Here is a 23,049-nt window from a genome sequence, read left to right on the forward strand (position 1 = left end):
AAAAAAAAAACAATGACAACTAACACAAAAAAACAGCCAGGTGCTATGGCAGGTGCCTGTGGTCCCAGCTACTTGGGAGGCTGAGATAAGAGAATCACTTAAGGCCAAGAGTTTGAGGCACTGTGAGCTGTGATACCACAGCACTACCCAGGGTGATATATTGAGACTCTGTCTCAAAAAAATGAAATGCTAAAAGGTAAATTATACATATATTGATTGAGCCAATGGGCCTTTTCAACAAAAGATTCTCAAAGGTCAGCTGAAAAAGGAAGCTTCTTATTGTTATTTAAACAACTTAGAAAATGCTAAGTGAAATTCCAACATATGCCTCACTGCCTATAATAAATAAACACTGGTGGCTTTTTTGTTGTTATTTTTAGAGACAGGGTGTCATTTTCTCACCAGGTTAGAGTGCAGCGGCATAATCATAGCTCAATGTAGCCTACAATTCCGAGGCTCAAGCTACTAGGGTCTTGAGTAGCTGGAACTACAGGAACTCACAATTACCTAACTATTTCTTTTTAAGAGATAGGATCTGGCTCTGTTGCCCAGGTTGGTCTCATACTCCAAGCCTCAAGTGATCCTCATGCCTTACCCTACCAGAATGCTGGGATTACAGGTGTGAGCCACCATGCCAGGCCCCCTATTATGTTTATAGTCTACAAAGAAAGGTCCAAAAAGCTATTTTTTAACAATTAAGAATTTGTGACATTAAAAAGAGAAATAATCTGCAATTGAAGAAAATTTAGAAATATAATAAACAGAAAAGATGAGCAAATCACAAAGAAATCTAAACGGCAAACAAATACACTGAAAAGGTAAACCTCATAAGAAATCAAGAAAAAATGTAGAATACTGAATGGTGAGTGCAGTAAAAATCTGAAAAACACTCTTTTCCCATAATGTGGCCATTCTGCCTTTGGAAAACTATCCTAGAAATAATCTCACATACAAAAGAAATGTTATGTTCATTGTTCCGTCTTTTCTCCTTGGGCTGAAATAATCTCTAATAGCACTTTGTTTTCTTTGAAAGATATAAAAGAAAAATAAAGCTTACTCATAACTCTTCTATTTAAAATTTAATGCATATAAAATCTATAAAAGTGAATAGTTAAAGCCCCTCTCCAACCTTCTTGAAATTATCACCAGTGTGGAGCAGTCTTGCTCTCTTTATATACATATGTGTATATCTATATAAACACAAACATACAAACTTACTCGTGCACACTTTTTATAAAAGGCAAAGCAAATTATTAATGTGTGTATTACTCTATAATGTTTTTATACCACTAAATATATTAGGTAATGATTTTTTAATACTGATTATATATAGACACAGTTTTGCCTTTATACATTACCATTTAAACCTAACAATGATCTGTATAAGTAAAACAACTTTGTACCTTAGTACTGATATATTTCATTCATTTTTTAACAAAAGGCTTTGTTGTCATTCATTTTAGGAGCATACATAACTTACCATGTCTACTGCTGGATATTTTAGTTTCTTCTGATTTTTTGAATAATACCAATCATACAGCAAAAAGTAGGAAATCATTGAAATAGGGGGATTATTAACTAAGTTAAAGTATAATCACATAGTGAAACATAAAGCTACCATAAAAATGAAAAACGGGGGCAGCGCCTGTGGTTCAGTGGGTAGGGTGCCAGCCCCGTATACTGAGGGTGGTGGGTTCGAATCCGGCCTTAGCCAAGCTGTAACAAAAAGTAGCCAGGTGTTGTGGTAGGCACCTGTAGTCCCAGCTACTCAGGAGGCTGAGCCAAGAGAATCACATAAGCCCAAGAGTTAAAAGTTGCTATGAGCTGTGACACCACAGAACTCTACCAAGGGAGATAAAGTGAGACTCTTGTCTCAAAAAAAAAGAAAGAAAAGAAAAATAGAAAAGCTTTGTAAATGTCTCAGAGAATGCTTAGACTATCAAGAGGAAAAAATAAAACTATTTACAACAGTCTAGATTCAACTATATAATAAACCAACAAAGCGGTCTGCAGATGGAGGAAACTCTAGTTGATCTTTCTCCCTCTTTTTTTCTTTTTTTCTGAGACAAAGTCTCATTAAGTCACCCTTGGTAGAATGCCGTGGCACAGCAACCTCAAACTCTTAGAGTTAAGCAATTCTTTTGCCCCAGTCTCCCAAGTAGCTGGGACTACAGGCACCCACCACAACACCAGGCTATTTTTCAGCTGCAGCTATCATTGTTGTTTATTTCGTAAGCCTGGGCTGGGCTTGAACCTGCCAGCCTCACTGGATGGGGCTGGCACCCTACTCAAGAGCTACAGGCACTGAGCCACTCCCTCTTTTTTTTAAGCTTTCAAAAATGAGAATGTTTTATTTAAAAAAGAAGATAAAGAAGGTATACTTCATTTGTATAAGAAAAAGTCACACAAATTAGTAATTCTGATTTTAAGAAGCTGACTTAACTAAATGCAAATACTATAAAGTTCCCCTAAATCATTTTCAGATATAAGTATAAAATTTATTTCATAAAATGTCCATACTATAATAAAAATTACTACATAATACATTAAGACATATAAGGAATATGTTTTTCAATTATAAATCTTAAGATGATTACAACTACTTTCTGTTGGCATACTCATCACTTCAAGATACATACTTTTGCTTTTGACTGTGTTAATTCAAAGTGGATAGTTTCTATTTTAGTCATTAAAGAATGATTCTGTGTGACCAAACAAGCATTCTGTTGCCTAAGCTTATTAAGTTTTTCTCGAAGGCTTTTAATTTCCTGATCCACAGAAGAAGAAGGTGAAAAAGACATCTGAAAAATTAAAAAGAACAATTTTGAATTATTTTAATTAAGGATTACATGTAATTAATGGAAGATGATAAACAATTATCAATAAGATGACAAAGAAATTCAGAAAAAGCTTATGTAGTGAGTGCTGGCAAGAATATGTGGGAAAATTTCTCCCCCACTGCTAGAGGAACAATAAAATACAACTTAGAAAACAGTACACTTTGGAAAACTTGTTATTACCCAATAAAGCTGAAAATGCAAAGGCTCTATAAGATCCTTCCAGGGCATAAAACTGACAGTACTTTTGCAATGAAGGATACGAAAATATTTATACCTATACTATCCATAAGAGACAATAAATGGAAAGAAGTCAAATGTCCACCAACAATAATCTACAGGGTGTCCCAAAAGTCATCATACATAGGGGAACTGGGAAATTGTAGCTATATGCACCTTTATTTACAAAATATTCTCCATGTGTTAGCCACCTCTTTGTAAGATTTTTATAAAGAATATTTTGTAAATCAAGGCACATGTAGCTAAAATTTCCTGGTTCCCCTATGTATAGTGACTTTAGGAGTGACTTTTGGGACGCCTTGTATATATATTTTTTTATTATACTCTTTTTATGTGTATTTTACAATAAATCGTTTCAATTCATGAAGGTTACAATTTTTGAAACATTATTTTCTTTAATTATAGTCTGAGTAATAGATTTATGTAATTCAAAAGCCAAAACAATGTAAAAGTATACACAGAAGTCTCTCTCCCATCTTTAGTAAGTAGGTAACCATTTTTATAAGTTTCTTGTTTAGTCTTCCACACGCATACACAACCAATACATACACAACCAGTTCCCTCAATTCCATATGCAAAAATTAGCACATATACATAGTTCTTGCTTTTTACTTAAAAAAGATATACCTTCTCCAAAATCAATACAATGAGAAACTCCTATCCCTTTTTTTAATCAACTGCATCGCTTTCATTTCATGAATAAACCATTAATTTATCCAACTAACCCTATACTACTGGACACTTGAGCTATTTCTAATCTTTTGATGTGACAAGCAATGCCTCATTTTGCACCTGTTCAGGTGTACCTGTGGGATAGTTTTCTAGGAATGGTGGTTCCAAGACAAGGTAAATGTATTTGTAATTTTGGTAAAAACTGCCACATGCCTCTCCACAGGGTTATGTCATTTTGCATGCCCTCTTGCAATGCATGTGCCCTGGAGTATCACTAATAAGATATTGTCAAATATCTGGATGTTTAACAATTTGACAGGTAAGAACTTGTATTTAAGTGTAGTTTCATTTTAAATTTCTCTTAATATGAGTGAGATTGGACACCTTTTCATTCGCTTGACTATCAGTTTTCTTTTCCATTCATGTCTTTTTTTTGTTCATTGGGTTATTATCTTTTTCTTCTCACATTCTAGAAGGTCTTTACATATTAGAGAGATTAGCCCTTTGTCTTTGATATGCATTACCAATATTTTTCCCCCTATTTGTGATTTGTCTCTTGATTTTGCTCATGGCAAAATACAATAATTTACACTAGGCATATATACAGTTAGAATGATCAGCAATTTGTATTAGGATAGAGATCATATTTCTCAGAATTATATACTCTTTGCAGACATGGAACTTGAATTTATTTCTAAAACATAGGCTCAGATAGTTCATTAAGCAGCTTCCTATCCAGCAATCCTACTCTCACCCCAAAGGAAAACAGATCATTGTATCAAAGATACCTGCACCCCTATGCTTATCACAGTACTATTCACAATAGCAAAAATATGCAATCAATCTAATGTCCATCAACAGTTGACTGGAAAAAGAAAATGTGCTGTGTAAAGGTGACCAGATTTTAACATTGGTAAAGCGGGACACCATTGGGGGGGCAGGGCCTGACAACAATGCAAACTTGGATAAGCAGTTCTTAATAATCAGTTCTCAACAATTATTTGTTATTATTAAAGTTTAACATTATAAAATTAACAAAAATAATATAAAACGCATATCCTGGTGAAATAGCCACATGGCAGCCAAAAATTGTATATTCCCTTCTAGTTCTCCCTTGTTCCCTAGCTTGTCATGCATTCTTTCCAAAAATTGGGGCTTTTTTAAAACGCTGCAGGACGCAGGACAAATTGTTAAAAATCAGGACTGTCCCACAAAAAGCGGGAAGTCTGGTCACCTTACTCTAGAGAGGAGGGGGCTGCTTCTTTGCTCCAGACAGGTTGGCTCCTTCTAGCTAATTGTCCTTACCTAGAAGCAAGGGAGGGAGCCAGTCTCCTTCTGATACCTTGCCCAGAAGGGGAGTAGGGAGTTTACATTAGCCTTTTCATTTCCAATGAAGTTACATTAACCTCTTCATTCCCAAATGGAGTTACTTTAACCTTTTCAGCAGCTGAGTATATTCCCTTCCCATTCTCCCACTGTTCCCTAGCTTGCATGCATTCTTTCAAAAAATCAAGACTTTTTTAAAATGCCGCAGGATGCGGGACAAATTGTTAAAAATTGGGACTGTCCTGCCAAAAGCGGGATGTCTGGTCACATATACATATATATACACACACACACACATACACATAGTGGAATACTAATCAGCCATAAAAAAAATCTCTTTTGCAGCCATAAAAAATTATCTCTTTTGCAGCCATAAAAAATAATCTCTTAAACATGAATGGAACTGGAAGCTATTACCTTAAATGAAACAACTCAGAAACAGAAAGAAATACTTCATGCTCTCATAAATGAGGGCTAAAAAACATTTACCCATGGACATAAAGTATGGACTAATAGACATTAAGAGACTTGGAAGAACGGAGAGGTGGACAGACATTGATGATGAGAAATTACTTAATAAGTACAACTAATGTACACTATTTGGGTGAAACACTGAAAGTCCAGACTTTATCACTATGCAATATATCCATGTTATGCGCTTGTACTCCTTAAATTTATACAAATAAAAACCAGTTTTTCTAACATCCCCCCAAAATCTCTTAGTAGTTGGCTTTCTGAAATGGAAAGATCAAATCTGTATACAAAAAGTTTATGTTCTATATATGCAATCATATCTGTGTATATGGGAACAGAAAGGAGAGTGGAAAGGGAGATAAAAGGGTTGAGTAATGGAGTGAGATAAACACAGGTAGATAATATGACAGAATAAAAAAGAGAGAAAGAGTTCCAGACCAGAAAAAGATCTCTAATATCAACAGCAAAACTCAGGGATAATGAAAGAAAAATAGTGGCATGCTATCACATAGTACTGGATCCAGGCTAAACAATGGGTATATTTTAACTACTTAATAAATAACTGGTTATCTATTACATACAGGGCATAGTGCTAAAACAAAGGGGATTATAATTTCCTGAGAAAAGACATTAAACTGCAAAAAGGTAATAACTATAGAAGTTTCAAAATAGAATAATACACCAAGATAACTACTTTCTTGTTAGGACATAAAAAGAACAATTATATTTAAATTCTTAAGCACCATAGTAAAAGATTATGGAAAACATGAATAAAGCATTTAAAGAAAAAATATTTTAAGTAGACAGATCTAAAACTAAAACTACTTTTAAATAAGTAACTCTAAAAAGAATAACCTTATCTCTTGGCTGTTTTTTTAAGTCAGTGCTGAGCCCAGACATTTTACAAACTTTTTTATAAGGTGGGTAACTCAAAAGTCCAGAGGGGCTAGGCTGAACAAGATCTTCCATAATGAGCCTTTCAGACTTCGAGGGATTAGAGGCATAATCAGAATTTTCACTTGGACTAACACTAGAGAGAAAAGAAAAACATATTTTAGTTCTTAGTTTAAGTGTTCATTACAAATTGCTACACATTAAAGTAAACAAAGAAAAAAACCAGAAATGCTACTGGCAATGAGATTCATAATTAATGAACATAAGGAAATGTTTCTGCTAAATTTTAAACAAACCATAATTAGTTTTAAACTAGCTACCTATGTATTTCCAGAGCCTCTATGCTAGGATTACTGAGGATTCAAAAAGATTCATAATAGGGTGGCTCCCTGTGGCTCAGTGAGTAGGGCGCCGGCCCCAGATACCAGAGGTGGTGGGTTCAAACCCAGGCCTGGCCAAAAACTGTAAAATATATATATATATATAATATTAATAAAAAACTAATAAAGCTCCAAATATATATTTTATACATTTACAAATGTAAATGCTTCTCTAACCCTCCTATTTTTCCCTGAACTGAGAGTTATATTAAAAGTACAGAAGCTATGCATGGTGGGACTCAGGTCCTCAAGAGGCTGAGGAAAGAGGACTGCTTGTGCCCAGGAACTCAAGGCTATAATTGCACCACTGAATTTCAGCCTGGGTGACAGTAAAACCTTGTCTCTAAAAAAAAAAAGTATAGAAAATTACCTCTTATTCCAGAGGTAAAATACAAACACAATATGTAAGAGTGAAATCCATACATTTTAAGTCATAAATTAAAGTCACACTCTGAATTCTCTGTCATTGAATTTACCTGGATAACTCTTCTCCTAAACTTTGCAAACTCCATTCTGTTATCTTCAGTTCACGTCTTAAGGAAGCAACATTCTCAAGCAAACTTTCTTCTTCATTATCTTTATTATAGTAGTCTGATGAACTAGATTCCATTTCTTAAAAGAAGAAATGAATTTCTTGTACCTCGCCTGAAAGATTCTGTTGTTTCAGTCAAAATACTCTTGCTCTAATAGAATTTAACTCATTATTCTTCTATTTCAAATCCTGTGAAATCTTTCACGGTGGTTTAAAACAAAACAAAAAAAAACTAATAACAATGAAGTTTTCTGCAGTGTAAAGCCACAATGGAAAGTTAATACAATTCAATGGATAACTTTTTCATTTTAGTCATGGTCTAGTTATTATAGTTCCCCTTTCCAAACACATCTGATCTTCCTAACAATTGTGTAAACTTAAGTATTTTTACTTATGTTAAGGAAATTAAGAATCAGATAAATAACTTGCCCAAATCATACAAACTGTAAATAATGAATGAAACTAACATTTGAATCCAAGTCATCAGGATCCAAAGACCTTTTAATTATGTCACACTGCACTTTTCTAACTTATTATACATCAATTTCAATATGAAGTTTCTGAAATTTAAAAAATACATTGCAAGCTATGGATCTCTGGTAAAATGATTTCATGTCAGTAATTCCAATTTTCTTAGAAGGCAATTTACTACCAGAAAGACAAATTATCTCCCCCTTCCATTCAAAATGATTATAAAATTTAAAAATAACACACATTGGCTGGGCGCCTGTGGCTCAAGTGGCTAAGGCGCCAGCCATGTACACCCAAGGTGGCAGGTTTGAATCCAGCCTGGGGCCGCCAAACAACAATGATGGCTGCAACCAAAAAATAGGTGGGTGTTATGGCGGGCGCCTGTGGTCCCAGCTACTTGGGAGGCTGAGGCAGTAGACTTGCTTGAGCCCAGGAGTTGGAGGTTGCTGTGAGCTGTGATGCCACAGCACTCTACCCAGGGGGAAAGCTTGAGGCTCTGTCCGCCCCCCCCACCAAAAAAATAATAACACACATTCACATTTGTAAGTCACAATAACAGGAATCAAAAAGACATATGGCAGGTCAACTCAGAAATACACAATGAGCTTTTTAAATTCCTTTGCACATAAAAAAATCATGATATGGCACCACATTGTAATTAACACAAATAAAAAACTAAATCTTTATGTCCACTACTTCTTAGATCTTTCTGCATAATCCTAAAATTACATTTCTCTTTGAGATTCCTGTAGCAGCCCGTATAGCCTATGGCTAGGAGGAGTGAGAGTTAATAAGAAATACTTATATAGCTCAATAATGGAACACCTTGGTGAAAAAAGCATGGAGAGGGATTTAGCTCTCCTACCAAGCATTAGAGCTTGGGAGATGACAGTATTGGTGAATTGGCAGTATCTGTACCTGTGGTGTTGAGAGGCACGAGATTAGCCTTATAAAATAGGCTGGAGGAGAAGGCTGTGGGGAGCATGCACATTCTATCACAGACTGGCTTACTCTGACTCTGTCTCCACTCCTAATGCCAGCATGGCATCTCTCTGCTGAATATTACCAAGCTCTACTAAAGACTACACTCTATCTTTCTAAGAAGACTGCTTTACTCAAAGACTATCTCTCTCTTTCTCCTCTACTAAAGTCAATAGCCCTCAGGCACCTGAGAGAAATTGTTCCTGAGCAAGGTGGCTTAGCGGTCCTGTTCCCAACCTAGTTAAACTGGGCCCAAGAACTGGCCAGTCCAGGGCCCTGACAAGAGGTGTCAGGAGTGGGATGTGACAGATCCTATTTACATTTTTCATTGTAGCATCTTTCATCCTCCTTAGAATTTTAACCACATTCCAAACTCCAAAAGATTAAGAGTCCTGTCCATTATGTTTAGAACTGTAATGTATTTAATATTTAAAGAAGCTCAATATTTTGAACGAATATTAAATGGTCCTTCTTTCCGCCATCTGGCTAGAATAATACATTTATTTCCCACTGAAATAGTCTCAGAAGTAGGAGGATTAGAAAGCATACTCTCACCTTATCGGAAGTAACTGGCAGGAAATTAAATGAGATGCTATGTAATCTTAATAAACAAGCCGTCCTGTTTTCTTTCCCCTTTTTGTTTCCACAAATATGCTTCTAATTAAAGTGATCAGACTCCCAGACAAAAGTTAACGGATCAGGTCCCCATCCTGCTTTGTCTATCCAACGTCTCTAGCTCCCTGTACGATGGAGAAAAGGAGAGAGAAAATTGGGAAAATTCTAAAATGCCATTCAGTATATGTTTCATCTTAAATCAGGTTTTATGTTCAACAACTGAGTACTTTAAGAATTCTCTAACTCTTCTAAACTGGCAATGAATACATTTGATATTCAAATATCTTCATTTTCCTAGTGGTCCGTTTACTGTCAATAATGATTGCGCCTCACTTCGATTTACAGTAGTTACAAAAAAAGCCTATCGTCATTGCCTGTACATACGTAGAAGGCACATCATCCTACCTACCGATCCTGACAACGTCATTTTTCAGCTCTAATTAAGAATGCGTTTGTAGTTTTGCACATGCATACCCATCGCACAAAGGACAAGTGTTCTTTTATACCCTCGTAATTGATAAGATGGGCTGTCGTCGAAAAAAATCCCTCATTTTGGAAAGGTGCACAGCTTTATACAGTGGTCTCCTGTCTCAAAAACGCTCCATTGGATCCTACACCCAACCGGTGGAAGCGGAGGAAAACCTGACATCCTTCTCTTCGATTTTTCATCAAATATAATACAACCATGCACAGCAGCACACTAAGCAACCGCCGAGACCAGCTGAAGCGCAAACAAGGAGTCGGGAAGGAAACGCACAAAACTCCCCCAAGTGGGCCGACCAAAAGTTTCCAGCAAACAAGGCGCAGTCGCTCACCACCAAAGTCGCAGCTGGGCAGAGACCCGCACGCCGCACTCTTGTCTGCGCTCGGAAGCTTGGGACCCTCTCTCGGGCTCCTAGCCGCGGAAGCCTCAGACACCCGACGCGAAGAACCAGAGAACCCTGCCCGCGCCGAGTTCGAACCGCCGCGGGAGCCGTTGGGACGCACCGCCCTGGGCGCAGCCCCGCCCCCAGGCCGGCGCTGCGTGAGGCGACGGCGGAGCGCGAGGCCTGCCGGGGTTCGTGGTTCGGCCAGCGCCTCCGCGCCCGCTCGCCGAGCTCGCCCGGGACTACATTTCCCACAACTGCTGCCATGCCGCCCATTGGTGTGGGAGAGGCCATGGGGACCTGCGGCCGTCAGGGTGTGAGGCGACTGGCAGTCACGCCCCGCCTGAGGGGGCCGAGACTGAGGCGGTTTCGCAGAGGGACGGGCGGCCCCGCCCTCAGTCCCTACCCTGTGAAAGACTGCGCTTTCCCTCCGAAGGGAGTTTGCCGCCGCAGCGGCCGCCACCAGACTCCAGTTTCCCTGCTAACCACGAGGAATCTGGGGAGGAAAAGCGGAGCCAAGACGCCAGTATCCCGCACCTCCCACGCCTCTTTCAGCTCGAGATTGCCCCCACAGGGATGGGCGTCAAGACCTGGCTGCCCTTCCCCGCGCTCCTCCTGGCCGCTCTGGCTCCGGGGCTGCTGCCTGGGGCGGTGGGCTTCACGCCCTCCTTAGACAGCGACTTCACCTTCACCCTCCCGGCCGGCCAGAAGGAATGTTTCTACCAGCCCATGCCCCTGAAGGCCTCGCTGGAGATCGAGTACCAAGTAAGTGCGGAGGACCAGCCAGCCTCTTTCCTTTAGCCCAGCTGCTCTGCCTCTTCCCCTTTCACTGGCTTAGAAACTTCTTGCGGACGGCAGGGCGGTGGAGAGGCCAGGGCCGCCCCGGCAGCGGGCCAACTCTGCGCAGGCGCGCGAGGGTGGCGAGGCTCCTGGGGGGGCCGGGGACCGAGGAGTCAGGCGGGATTGGGAATTTGACCATCTCCCTTTCCTCCGATGGGAAAGGGGCCAGTACTGGTGATGTCGGTAGCTTTTCTCTGTTTCGTAATTTGCCTTTCCCTTTTCTACCCAGTACACGCTCTGATACGGAGAATTTCACAATACAGCACTGATACACGTTCTCCGTGGTCATTGGACGGGGTGATGACACTTGTTTGAATCACTTCCACCGCTTTCAACCAGTTCTAATATTATAAACCTACACCATTTTTGCTTCGGTTAAGGACTTTTGAATTGTGGCCATGTGATTACTAAACCCGATTTAGAAAGAGACTGTTGCTGTATTTAATGGTATAGTTCTGTTTCAGTTATATACTAATTATTTTTGAACCAAGTAAGACCAAATTGTATATTAAAACTCTGTAACGTTTCTTTCATGGATCATTGTATTTGCCCCGCATCATTCCTCCTCTTAATTGGGAATTTCATTATTCTATGTAGTCATTCTGGTAGGTGATAATTTCTTAGAAGACATTTTGTTAGATCCACAGCTAATTTCCAGGTAGCAGTGCCAAAAAAGATGCATTGAGGTGTTTACTCTTTCGATATTTTTACAAGTTACTTAATTTATAATCAAATGTTAATTTTTAAAGTTGATGTAGAGAATTTAATACAAGGTACTGTCACATACAGAGCAAAATAAAAAGTTACATAGAATTTTTATCTGAAGGGGTTTTAGCATTAGCTTATCTATAGATGCATAAGCTAAATACAGAAAGTATCTAATCACATAGTGAGCAAAACTGAGACTAGAAGTCAGCATTTCTTGATTTCCAGTAAAGCTCAAAAGTTACAATTATTAAACAGTTAATATGCGCCAGGAATTGTGCAAGGAGAATAAAAAAGAAGAAAAGGAATCTCTCTTCTTAAGGAGTTTAATTAGGATCACTGGTTTATAAAATAGGTTACTTAAATTAAGTACAGTGACAGAGCACAGTGGCTCAAACCTGTAGTCCTGGTACTCTGAGAGGCTGAAGCAGAAGGATCCCCTTGAGCTTAGGAGTTGGAGACCAGCCTGAACAAGAGCCAGACCCCGTCTCTACTAAAAATAGAAAAATTAGCTGGGCATGCACTAGCATGCCTGTAGTTCCAGCTTCTCTGGAGGCTGAGACAGGAGGATTGCTTGAGCTTAGGACTTTAGGTCACAGTGAGTTATGGCCAAAAAGAAAGAAAGAAAGAGAAGGAAGGAAGGAGGGAAGGAGGAAGAAAAGAAAGGTAAAAGGAACCATTTAACAATCCATCAAGGAATTGGTCTATTTTCATTTAGTATTGAGTACATGTGATCCTTGTCTTTTCATTCTTGTGATACTCTGCTTAGGAGGATGTTCTCCAAATCTTTCTAGGTAGTTACAAAAGATACAAAATCTCCCATCTTTTTTATGTCTGAATAGTATTCCATGGTATACATGTAACATCCATTCAGGGGTCAAAGGGTGCTTGAGTTGTTTGCACATCTTTGGAATTGTGAATGGAGCTGCTATAAACATTGGGGTACAAATGTCCTTACGGTAAAATGATTTTTTTTCTTTTGGGTAGAACCTGGTAATGGGATTGCAGGATCAAATGGAAAGTCTACTTTTAGTTCTTTGAGAAATCTCCATAATTCTTTTCACAGAGTCTAGTAATTTACAGTCCCACCAACAGTGCATGAGTTTTCCCTTCTTTCTACATCCACATCAGCATCTGCTCCTTTGGGACCTTGTGATGTGGGCCATTCTCACAGGGGTTAGGTGGTATCTCAAAGTGTTTTTGATTTCCATTTCTCTGATGATTAGGGACAGTGAACATTTTTTCATGTGTGTGTTGGCCATTTGTCTGTCCTCATGAGAAAAGATTCTGCTCATGTCTCTTGCCCAGTTGTTTGCTCTTTTCTTATTGATTTGCTTCAGTTCTTTATATATTCTGGTTATTAGCACTTTGTCAGATTTGTAGCATGAAGATATCTTCTCCTATTCTTAAGGTTATCTCTTTGCTTTCTTGATTGTGTCCTTAGTTTACAGTGTACAGACACTTTTTAACTTGATCAGGTCCCATTTATTTATTTTTGTTGTTGCCATGATTGCCAATGGGGTCTTCATGAATTCCTTTCCTAGGCTGGTAAGGTTCAGAATCTTCCCAAACTTTCTTCTAAAGTTTTTATAGTTTCATGTCTTGGATTTAAATCTTTGATGTATTGTGAGTTTATTTTTGCAAGTGATGAGAGGTACAGGTCCAGGTTCAGTCTTTTACATGTGGCTAACCTGTTCTTTATCACCACTTATTAAATAGGGATTCTTTTCTGCAGAAAATGCTTTATCAAAGAACAGATGGCAATATGAGACTGGTTTCATCTTTAGGTTCTCTGTTCTGTTCCATAGATCTATGTCTCTTATTTTTATGCCAATACCATGCTGTTCTAATCACTATAAACTTGTAGTATAACCTAAAGTCTGGCAAAAAAAAAATGCCACCAAATTTGTTCTTATTTCATTGAATTGTGTTGGCTATTTGGGGTTTTTCTAGTTACATATAAAATGTAGAACTCTTTTTTCAAGGTCTTCAAAATATGAGGTTAGTATTTTAATGGGGATTGCATTAAACAATGCCAATTCTTCCCAGCCATTAGCATAGTATGCTCTTTCATCTGTTGGCATCCTCTGCTATTTCTTTTCTTAGTGTTTCATTGTTCTTTCTGTAGAGATCCTTCATATCCTTTGTTAAATATATTCCAAGGTATTTCATTTTCTTTGATGCCACTGTGAGGGGTATTTTATCTTTGATTTCTCAGCCAGAATGTTGGCATCTGTGAGGATTACTGACTTGTGAACATTTGTGTTTATATCCTGTATTTCTTGATCACTGCTAGGAGCCTTGTGGTTGAGTCCTTGGGGTTTTCTAAGTATAAGATCTTATCATCAGCAAAGACTGCTAGTTTGACTTCCTCTGCCCCCTTTTGGATACCCTTGATATTCTTCTCTTGACTTATTGCATTGGCTAGAACTTGGGCACTGTCTTGAAGCATAGCATCAGTTGTGGACTTCTTTGTCTAGTTCCAGTTCTAAGCAGAAATGGCTTCAGGTTTTCACCATTCAATATGATACTGGCTGTGGGGTTTTTGTAGGCTTCTGTCAGTTTAAGAAATGTCTCATTTAAGTCTATTTTCTTAAGTGTTCTTACCAAAAAAGGATGCTGTATTTTGTCAAATGGCTTTTTCCACATCTATTGAGAGGAGCATACGGGTTTTTTTTTTTTTTAACTTCTGTTTATGTGGTGAATTAGATTTATGGATTTGTTATATGTTGAATCAGCCTTGCATCCCTGGGATGAAGCCCACCTGGTTGTGATGAATTATGTTTTTGATATGTAGCTGAATTATGTTTCATAAGATTTTATTGTGTATTTTTACATCAATACTCATTAATGATATTGCTCTGTAGTTTTTTTTTGGTTGTTGTGTTCTTTCCTGGTTTTGGTCTCAGGGTGATAATTTACTTCGTAGAAGGAGTTGAGAGCCTTTTTTCCTTCTCAGTATTTTGAAATAGGTTCTGCAATATAGATATGAGCTCTTCTTTGAAGGTTTGATAGAATTCTGCTGTGAAACCATTTGGTCCAGTACTTTTTTATGTTGGGAAATTTTTTTTTTTTTTTTTGAGACAGAGCCTCAAGCTGTCTCTCTGGGTAGAATGCTGTGGCATAACAGCTCACAGCAACCTCCAACTCCTGGGCTCAAGAGAGTCTCCTGCCTCAGCCTCCCAAGTAGCTGGGACTACAGGCACCTGCCACAATGCCCAGGTCGCAGCCATCATTGTTGTTTGGCGGCCCAGGCTAGATTCGAACCCGCTACCTTAGGTGTATTTGGCTGGTACCTTAGCCACTTAAGCCACAAGCGCTGAGCCTATGTTGGGAAATTTTTTATTGATGTTATAATTTTGGTGCTTGATAAGAAGCAGAGTTCTGCTCCTGATTGAGTATAAGGAGGTATTGTGATTCCAGGAATTGGTCCATTTCCTCCATGTTTTCAGATTTCTGGGCATAGAGTATTTTGTAGTATTTGGTGATGATCTTTTGTATCTCTGTGATATCCATTGTTATTTCCCACTTTTTGTTTCTGATTGAGCTTATTAGAGATTTTACCTTTTTGTTTCTGGTTAATTTGGCCAAGGGTTTATCAATTTTATTTATCTTTTCAAGAACCTACTTTTTGTTTCATCAATCTTCTGAATGGTTCCTTTGTTTTAGATTTGAGTTAGTTCAAATCTAATTTTGGTTATCTCTTATACTGGGTTTGGGATTGGATTCCTTTCCTAGTTCCTTGAAATGATCATTAGATTGATGATTTGCACTCTTTTTAATTTCTGGACATGGGCATTTAATGTGGTAAATTTCCCTCTTAAGACTGCTTTTGCACTATCTCACAGGTTTTAATAGTTTGTGTCTTTGTTGTCATTTTTTTCAAGGAATCTCATGATTTCCTTCTTTATCTCCTCCTTGACCCAACTGTTGTTCAGCAAAAGGTTGTTTAGTTTCCATCACTTTGTGTGGGGATGAGTGTTTGTGGGAATTGAGTTCTGTTTTTTTCCATTGTAGTCCGTAATGATTCAAGGTATAATTCCTGTTTTTTAAATTTGCTGAGGTTTGATTTGCATCCTAGGGATATGATTGATCTGAGAGAATGATCCATGAGCTGATGAGAAGAATGTATATTCAGTAGTATTGGGGTCACGGCATTAGGAAGGTTGAGAACCACTGCTCTAAGAGATTGCACTGTCTTTACTCTCTTCCTTTCTACATCTTTAAATGACTGGGTTAGTTTAAGAAGATTGCCTTAAGGATATGAGATTCTTTCTTCTCCATGGTTCAACTTAATTGTTAAAACTTTCTATTGAAGTTTGAAACTCCCTCAATGCCTCCTTAAATTCATTAAGCTCCATTATATCTTTTCTAATTTTGTTCCAATCTTGGGAGAGTTTATCTTTAATTTTTTTAATTTCTTGGGACAGTTTTTGGATTTCCTTTTGCTAGTTTTCCACTTTGCCCTCAATTCCCTTCATCGTTTTTGCCATTCGTAATCTGAATTCCATTTCTGTCATTTCCAGATTATGTTTATAGTTGGACTCTTCTATGGTAGCTCCATTGTGACCCTTGGGGGAGTTGATCTATTCTGATTCTTTATGTTACCTGAGATTTTTGACTGGTTTCTTCACATGTCTGATTTCTTCATTTCCTTACCCTATTCTTGCACTTCCTCCTTCCCTTTGTTCTTCTTTGCCTCTAGGGGGAAAAAGGGAGAGAAAAGAAAAAAAAGGAGAAAAATAGTAGTGAGATGATTTAAAAAATGAATAAGAAAAAATAAACAATTTTTAAAAAGATGAGAGAAAGGGAAAGAGTAAAGAAAAAATAGAACACAAAAACAGTGCATTGGGTGGTGCCTGTGGCTCAAAGGAGTAAGGCACTGGCCCCATATGCCGGAGGTGGTGGGTTCAAATCCAGCCTCGGCCAAAAACTGCCCCCCCCCAAAATAGTACATATATGTAACTGTGGTTAATATAATCCTCTTTTGGTACCTTGAATGTTAATGAAAGGAAAAAGAGAAAGTTAAAAAAAAATCATTGTAATTACTATGTTCTTCTAATGGAGAATTAAAAAATTTTTTTTAGAAAGGATACTAGGTGGTGCTCTAGTATTAGTGAATAAAACAGTTGCTTTTGGGTATGGAGATCCAAGCCTGGATATTGAAGCATATGATGCTTTACAGCTGGTTGCCAAGGAGATCAGGACTAGTTTTCCTATTCTGGAAACCAGTGTTGTGTGGGTGGTGAAGGCCCTTGGCCTGGAGAGTACACCAGGAGCATTGCAAACTATTTCTGGGATATTTTTATGTGTTTTCTTTTTACCTAAAGCTGGGGTTGTACCTCCATGATCCAAATGATGCCCAGTATGCATTGGGTGGTGGCAGGACCTCTCTGATCTGGTTAGCATAGCTGTAGGCTTAGTTCAAAGATGGCTGCCCAAGGTTGGAAGGCACAGCTGAAGTCTGCCATGCACCCTCTCTGGAAAGTTGTGCCAATATGGGCCCACGTGGGCATTACCAGACTCAGGGCCTCAGTGATCTCACCAAAGTAGGGCAGTGGTGCTCCGTTTCTCCACTGCTTACTAGGCAGCCAAGTCACCTGCCCTCAGATTCTGTGCCCACACTTGCCTGCCCTCCACAAGGGAAGCATCTGGCTGCAAGTTACTGGCCCTGTCCCAAAAGAAGCCACAAGCCAATCTTTGCTCTCTTCAACCTTGTACAGAAGGACTGGCTTTTGAGTAACAGATAGTCTTGTGGGTTCCCAGCTCCTGCTTGCTTCACTCTATACCCACCACCCAGAGGAACAGGTGCCTACCCAGGATTCAGGTCCTTTCTGGTCTACCCTCCAGGGGACTATGGGGAGTGGTGGTGGTTTTCCATGGGCCCTAAACCCATAGTGATTCCAGATACTGGCTCTGTATCTGGGTCACTCTTTCCCTGTACCTGCTTTCCATGCTCTTCCTTTCTTATCTTTTCCACTCTGGGTGTCCCATGCTGTCACTCTGTGCCTTTATAATGCTGTTTCTGAGTGGGATAATCAAGAAGGTAGTGGCTCTCCCCAACCTTCCCAAGAGAAGCTAGTTAGAAGATACCTCTAGGTACCCATCTTGGAGCACTCCCCAGTATTTGCTTTTTAACTTTGTTTTACTGAAATCTTTACTTAACTTTGTTATATTCCTTCTTTTTCTGATTTAATGGCAATAATGTCATGGCACTCTACCAAGGGCAACAAAGTGAGACTCTGTCTCAAAAAAGAAAACAAAAACAAAAACAAAAATACTCCTGGCCTCAAGTAGTCCTCTGCCTCAACATCCCAAGTAGGAACTACAGGTGCATACCACCATGCTCAGCTAAAATTTTTTTCTATTTCTAGTAGAGATAGGGTCTTGCTCTTATATGGGCTGGTCCTAAACTCCTGAACTCAAGTGATCCTCCTGCCTTGGCCTTCCAGAGTGCTAAGATTACAGGTGTGAGCCACCATGCCCGGCCTAGATTTTTATCTTTTGAAATGAAAATTTCTCTTCTCATCTTTAATGATTTCATCTTTTCTCTGTCCTTTGAGATGCTTGTTAGATGGATATCAGAAATCTTTAGCTCTGTTCATGAAGGCTGCAACCCATTTCTCTCATGCTATTTTTTCTTTTTCTTTCTTCTTTTTTGGAGACAGAGTCTTCACTTTATCGCCCTCAGTAGAGTACTGTGGCATCACAGCTCACAGCAACCTCCAGTTCTTGGGCTTAGGCAATTCTCTTGCCTCAGTCTCCCAAGTAGCTGGGACTACAGGTGCGCCACAATGCCCGGCCATTTTTTGTTGCAGTTTGGCCAGGGCCAAACCTGCCACCTTGCATATATGAGGCCAGTGCCCTACTCACTGAGCCACAAGTGCCATCCAACATGCTATTTTTTCATCTATAGTTTTTCACCTTGTTCTGACAATTCTCTGTTCTTCCTAAGTCTCTGATTTTTTAGTCTCTGTCCATGTTCTGTTATCATTCCATTTGTCAAGGTTTTATTTTGGTAATCATGTATTTGTTTTCTCTAAGACCTTTTTCATGTTGGCATCTTCATGGTTTTTATGGATGGTACATTCTTGAATTTTCTGAGGATATGTATTTTTAAGTCTTACATAACCATTTTTTCAGAATTTGATCCTCTGAGAAAAACCAATATGAAAAAGAAGGCATCAATTTCAGCAAATATTTGGTGTTTTTCTAGTATAAGTTAGGATTTTGAGACTGACAAATATTAGTAGCTAAATATATCTTTTGTTCAGTGGACTATCTTCCAGAAATTCCTTCTTTTCAAGCCTTGTCAAATTTCCTTTGTTTTTTTTTTTTTTTTTTTGAGACAGAGCCTCAAGCTGTCCCCCTGGGTAGAGTGCCGTGGCATTACAGCTCATAGCAACCTCCAACTCCTGGGCTCAAGCGAGTCTCCTGCCTCTGCCTCCCAAGTAGCTGGGACCACAGGCGCCCGCCACAACGCCCGGCTATTTTTTTTGGTTGCAGCCATCATTGTTGTTTGGCAGGTCCGGGCTGGGGATTCGAACCCGCCACCTTAGGTGTACGTGGCTGGCGCCTTAGCCGGTTGAGCTATAGGCGCCGAGCCAAATTTCCTTTGTTGTTATAGATTATTGTTACCGTTTTATGTCTTCACTTAATTGGTATTTATAAGAAGTAAAAGAATTGTGTATTTTTAGCCAGCCATTTCAAATAACCATTTCTGTTGATCAAGAAGAGCACAGCAGTAGGTAATCTTTTATATTATTACATTAAAGCCACCAAGAAAAATAAGATGGAGTGCTATTTAAGAAAAAGATTAGCCATTGGGTATATGGCTCTTTTTAAAAGGCTATACCATGTAGTGCTCCAAATAGACATTTTTTGCATTTTAACAAACACTGTAAATACAGAAGAGAAAAAGAGGGGAGATAGGAAGCCTGGAAAAGAGAGTAGCAAATACAGATCTACAGGGAAACACTAAACCATTTTAATTTGTATAGGATAACAAAAATATGTTTAGTAAATATTTGCATCTGTCACAAACATTGAAATATCAATTGATAATACCATTGTTAGGTCCAGTATCCTTACAAAAATAATGAGCAATGTATAAAATTTTTACTTATCATATCATGTGTTAGATGTGCAACACAGGTACTTGTAAAGATACAAGTTTGTGTTAAGTGAATCCTACAAAATAAGGTTCCTAAAAATAAGGCATTTAATGTATGACTAAATGCCAAACAGAAGATAAGCACCCATTCTATGGAATATAAGGGAGATGAGAGAACTTGGTAGGAAGATTCAGAAAACATTTCAAAGGACCTAGAAGAATGGGTAAAATTTGGTAAAGAACTATTCAGAAGGATTGGAAGAGCCAGTTGAGGTGGGAAAGCATACTCATTAAAAGTTAATATGGGCAGCGCCTGTGGTTCAAGTAGTAGGGGGCTGGCCCCATATGCCAGAGGTGGTGGGTTCAAACCCAGCCCTGGCCAAAAACTGCAACAACAACAAAAAACTTAATAAGGGCTCAGCACCTGTAGCTCAACCAGCTAAGGTGCCAGCCACATACACCAGAGCTGGCGGATTTGAATCCAGCCCAGGCCTGCCTAACAACAATGACAACTACAACCAACAAATATCCGGGCGTTGTGGGACCAGTACCTGTAGTCTCAGCTACTTGGGAGGCTAAGGCAAGATAATCGCTTAAGCCCGGGAGTTAGAGGGTCCTGTGAGCTGTGATGCCATGGCATTCTACCCAGGGAGACACCTTGAGGCTCTGTTTAAAAAAAAAAAAAAAGTTAGTATGTACTCTGAAGGGTGAGGCAGGAGCACTGCTTGAGCCCAGGAGTTTGAGGTTGCTGTGAGCTAGGCTGACTCTACCACACTCTAGCCTGGGACAACAGAGTAAGACTATCTCAAAAAAAAAAAAAAAAATTTACTCTAGAGGCCAGATTGCTGAGTTCAAATTTTGACCATGGCCCTTATTTGCTTTTATCACTTTAAAAGATGTCTTCTCTGTGCTTCTGTTTTTGTTTTTTGTTTTGCTTTTTTACTAAATGAGAATAATAGGACCTACCTTTTAAAATTGTTCTAAGAAAGAAATTAATCCACATAAAGCATTTAAAACAATGTGTGGCATAAACTATTATTGTTAGCTGCTATCATCATCATGAGATTTTTGGATTGTGAAAGAACAGAGTGTATTCATTGGCTAGTAAATGAACTGATATGATTAGAATACACAGCTCCTATTATTGGGAAGTAGTAAAAGAATGTGTTAAAAAAGTCACTTGGGGAAAAAAAAAATCACTTGGAGGCTAGACATTGTGGCCCACACCTGCAATTCTAGCACTTTGGGGAGGCTGAGGCAAGAAAATTACTTGAGGTCAGGAGCTTGAGTCCAGCTTGAGCAAGAGCAAGACCTTATCTTTACAAAAAGTAGAAAAATAAGCCAGGCATGTGGCATGTGCCTGCATTCCTAAGGACTACCTGGGAGGCTGAAGGATCCCTTGACTCAAGAGTATGAGGTTGCAGTGAGCTCTGATGACACCACTGCACTCTACCTGGGGCAACAGAGCAAGATCCTGTCTCAAAAAAAATTAAAGGGCAGCTCCTGCAGCTCAAAGGAGTAGGGGGCCAGCCCCATATACTGAAGGTAGCAGGTTCAAACCTAGCCCCAGCCAAAAACTACAAAAAAAAAAAAAAAATTAAAAAAGAAGTTACTTGGAGTCAGAACATGGAGCTCTTCAATTCCAGGCTAAGAAGTAGCTAAATATTCTTTTATGAAAAAGGAAACAAACTCTGGCTGGGTGCCCATAGCTAAGTGGTTAGGGTGTCAGCCACATGCTTCAGGGCTGGTGGATTTGAACCTGGCCTGGGCCTGCTAAACAACAACAAAAAAAGAAAAATAACCAAGTGTTGTGGCTGGCGCCTGTAGTCCCAGCTACTCAAGGGGCTGAGGCAAGAGAATAGCTTGAGCCCAAGAGTTTTGAGGTGGCTGTGAGCCATATGTGACACCATGACACTCTACGGATGGTGACAAAGTGAGACTCTGTCTCGATTTAAAAAAAAAAAAAAGGAAACAAACTCAAAAAGGTTACATAGATTGTCCTGAATTATCTAACTTTTAAGTTAAAGACCCAGGATTTGAACTCCCCCTGTTTCTGTCCACTCTGTAGGGCTGAAGGTACTTGTTAGGAAGATTTATTTCTACAATATCCATAAATCTGAATTTAGGTGATGGCTAGAAAAATGGGTAAGGAAGGGACAAGTTCCAGAAATGAACAGAATTGAACTAGGTAAACTTTCAGCTCCTTTCTATTGGTATTCTTATCCCTCTAGGTTTAGAAAGAATGTGCCCATAGCTCAGTGAGTAGGGCACCAGCCACATACACCAAGGGTGATGGGTTTAATCCCAGCCCAGACCTGCTGAACAACAACTACAACAACAACAACAACAAATAGCCAGGCGTTGTGGCAGGCACCTGTAGTCCCAGCTACTTGAGAATCACTTAAAGCCAAGATTTAGAGGTTGCTGTGAGCTGTGATGCCACAGCACTCTACTGAGGGTAACACACTGAGAGTCTGTCTCAAAAAAAAAAAAAAGAGTATCTTCACGTGTATGAAGATTTTTTAAAATTTTTTTATTATTTTATTTTCAGAATTTGTAATCTGTTTTTCTCATGTGTACTCTTTAACAGGTTTTAGATGGAGCAGGATTAGATATTGATTTCCATCTTGTCTCTCCAGAAGGCAAAACCTTAGTTTTTGAACAAAGAAAATCAGATGGAGTTCACACGTAAGTAATCTCCTTTAATTGGGTTCCTTTAGCTGAGTACTAATTAGGATTTGAACTACCCTTTGTTTCTGTACACTGTATAAGGCTGAAGGCACTTGTTAGGAAGATTTATTTCTACAGTATCCTTAAATGTGAATTTAGGTGATGGCTAGAAAAATTGGTAAGGAAGGGATAAGTTCCAGAAATGAATAGAATTGAAGTAGGTGAACTAGATTACCTGTAAGGTTACCCTAGGTTATCTATAAGGAAGGGAGGTTTAGCACATTCAGTACTAAGTATCAGTATTAGATAATTCCACATGATTTTAATTAGCCCATAATAATAGGCCATCTTACAAACTAAAAGTTGGTTCATTAACCTTTCTCTCTTTATTTAGGCTTTTTTTGTCTGTTTGGTTTTAGGGTTTGCGGGGGGG

General features: G+C 38.9%; 2 protein-coding genes across 2 annotated transcripts in view; one reads left to right on the forward strand and one right to left on the reverse strand.

Moving 5' to 3' along the window:
- The window catches only part of CCDC18 (coiled-coil domain containing 18), a 149,211-nt gene extending 138,920 nt beyond the window's left edge, over window positions 1-10,291 (reverse strand). The window contains exons 1-5 of the mRNA XM_023509876.1: window positions 10,238-10,291; window positions 9,363-9,547; window positions 7,300-7,435; window positions 6,405-6,579; window positions 2,640-2,801 (exon numbers count right to left, since the gene is read on the reverse strand). Coding sequence (XP_023365644.1) covers window positions 2,640-2,801; window positions 6,405-6,579; window positions 7,300-7,433 — 471 coding nt within the window. The 5' untranslated portion in view covers window positions 7,434-7,435; window positions 9,363-9,547; window positions 10,238-10,291. The remainder of the gene's footprint in view (window positions 1-2,639; window positions 2,802-6,404; window positions 6,580-7,299; window positions 7,436-9,362; window positions 9,548-10,237) is intronic.
- A 329-nt stretch (window positions 10,292-10,620) lies between these two features.
- Window positions 10,621-23,049, forward strand: part of TMED5 (transmembrane p24 trafficking protein 5) — a 21,991-nt gene continuing 9,562 nt past the window's right edge. The window contains exons 1-2 of the mRNA XM_003784150.2: window positions 10,621-11,053; window positions 22,537-22,634. Coding sequence (XP_003784198.1) covers window positions 10,865-11,053; window positions 22,537-22,634 — 287 coding nt within the window. The 5' untranslated portion in view covers window positions 10,621-10,864. The remainder of the gene's footprint in view (window positions 11,054-22,536; window positions 22,635-23,049) is intronic.

This window comes from Otolemur garnettii, unplaced genomic scaffold (assembly GCF_000181295.1).
Source record: "Otolemur garnettii isolate 467f Iridium unplaced genomic scaffold, OtoGar3 scaffold00010, whole genome shotgun sequence".
NCBI lineage: Eukaryota > Metazoa > Chordata > Mammalia > Primates > Galagidae > Otolemur > Otolemur garnettii.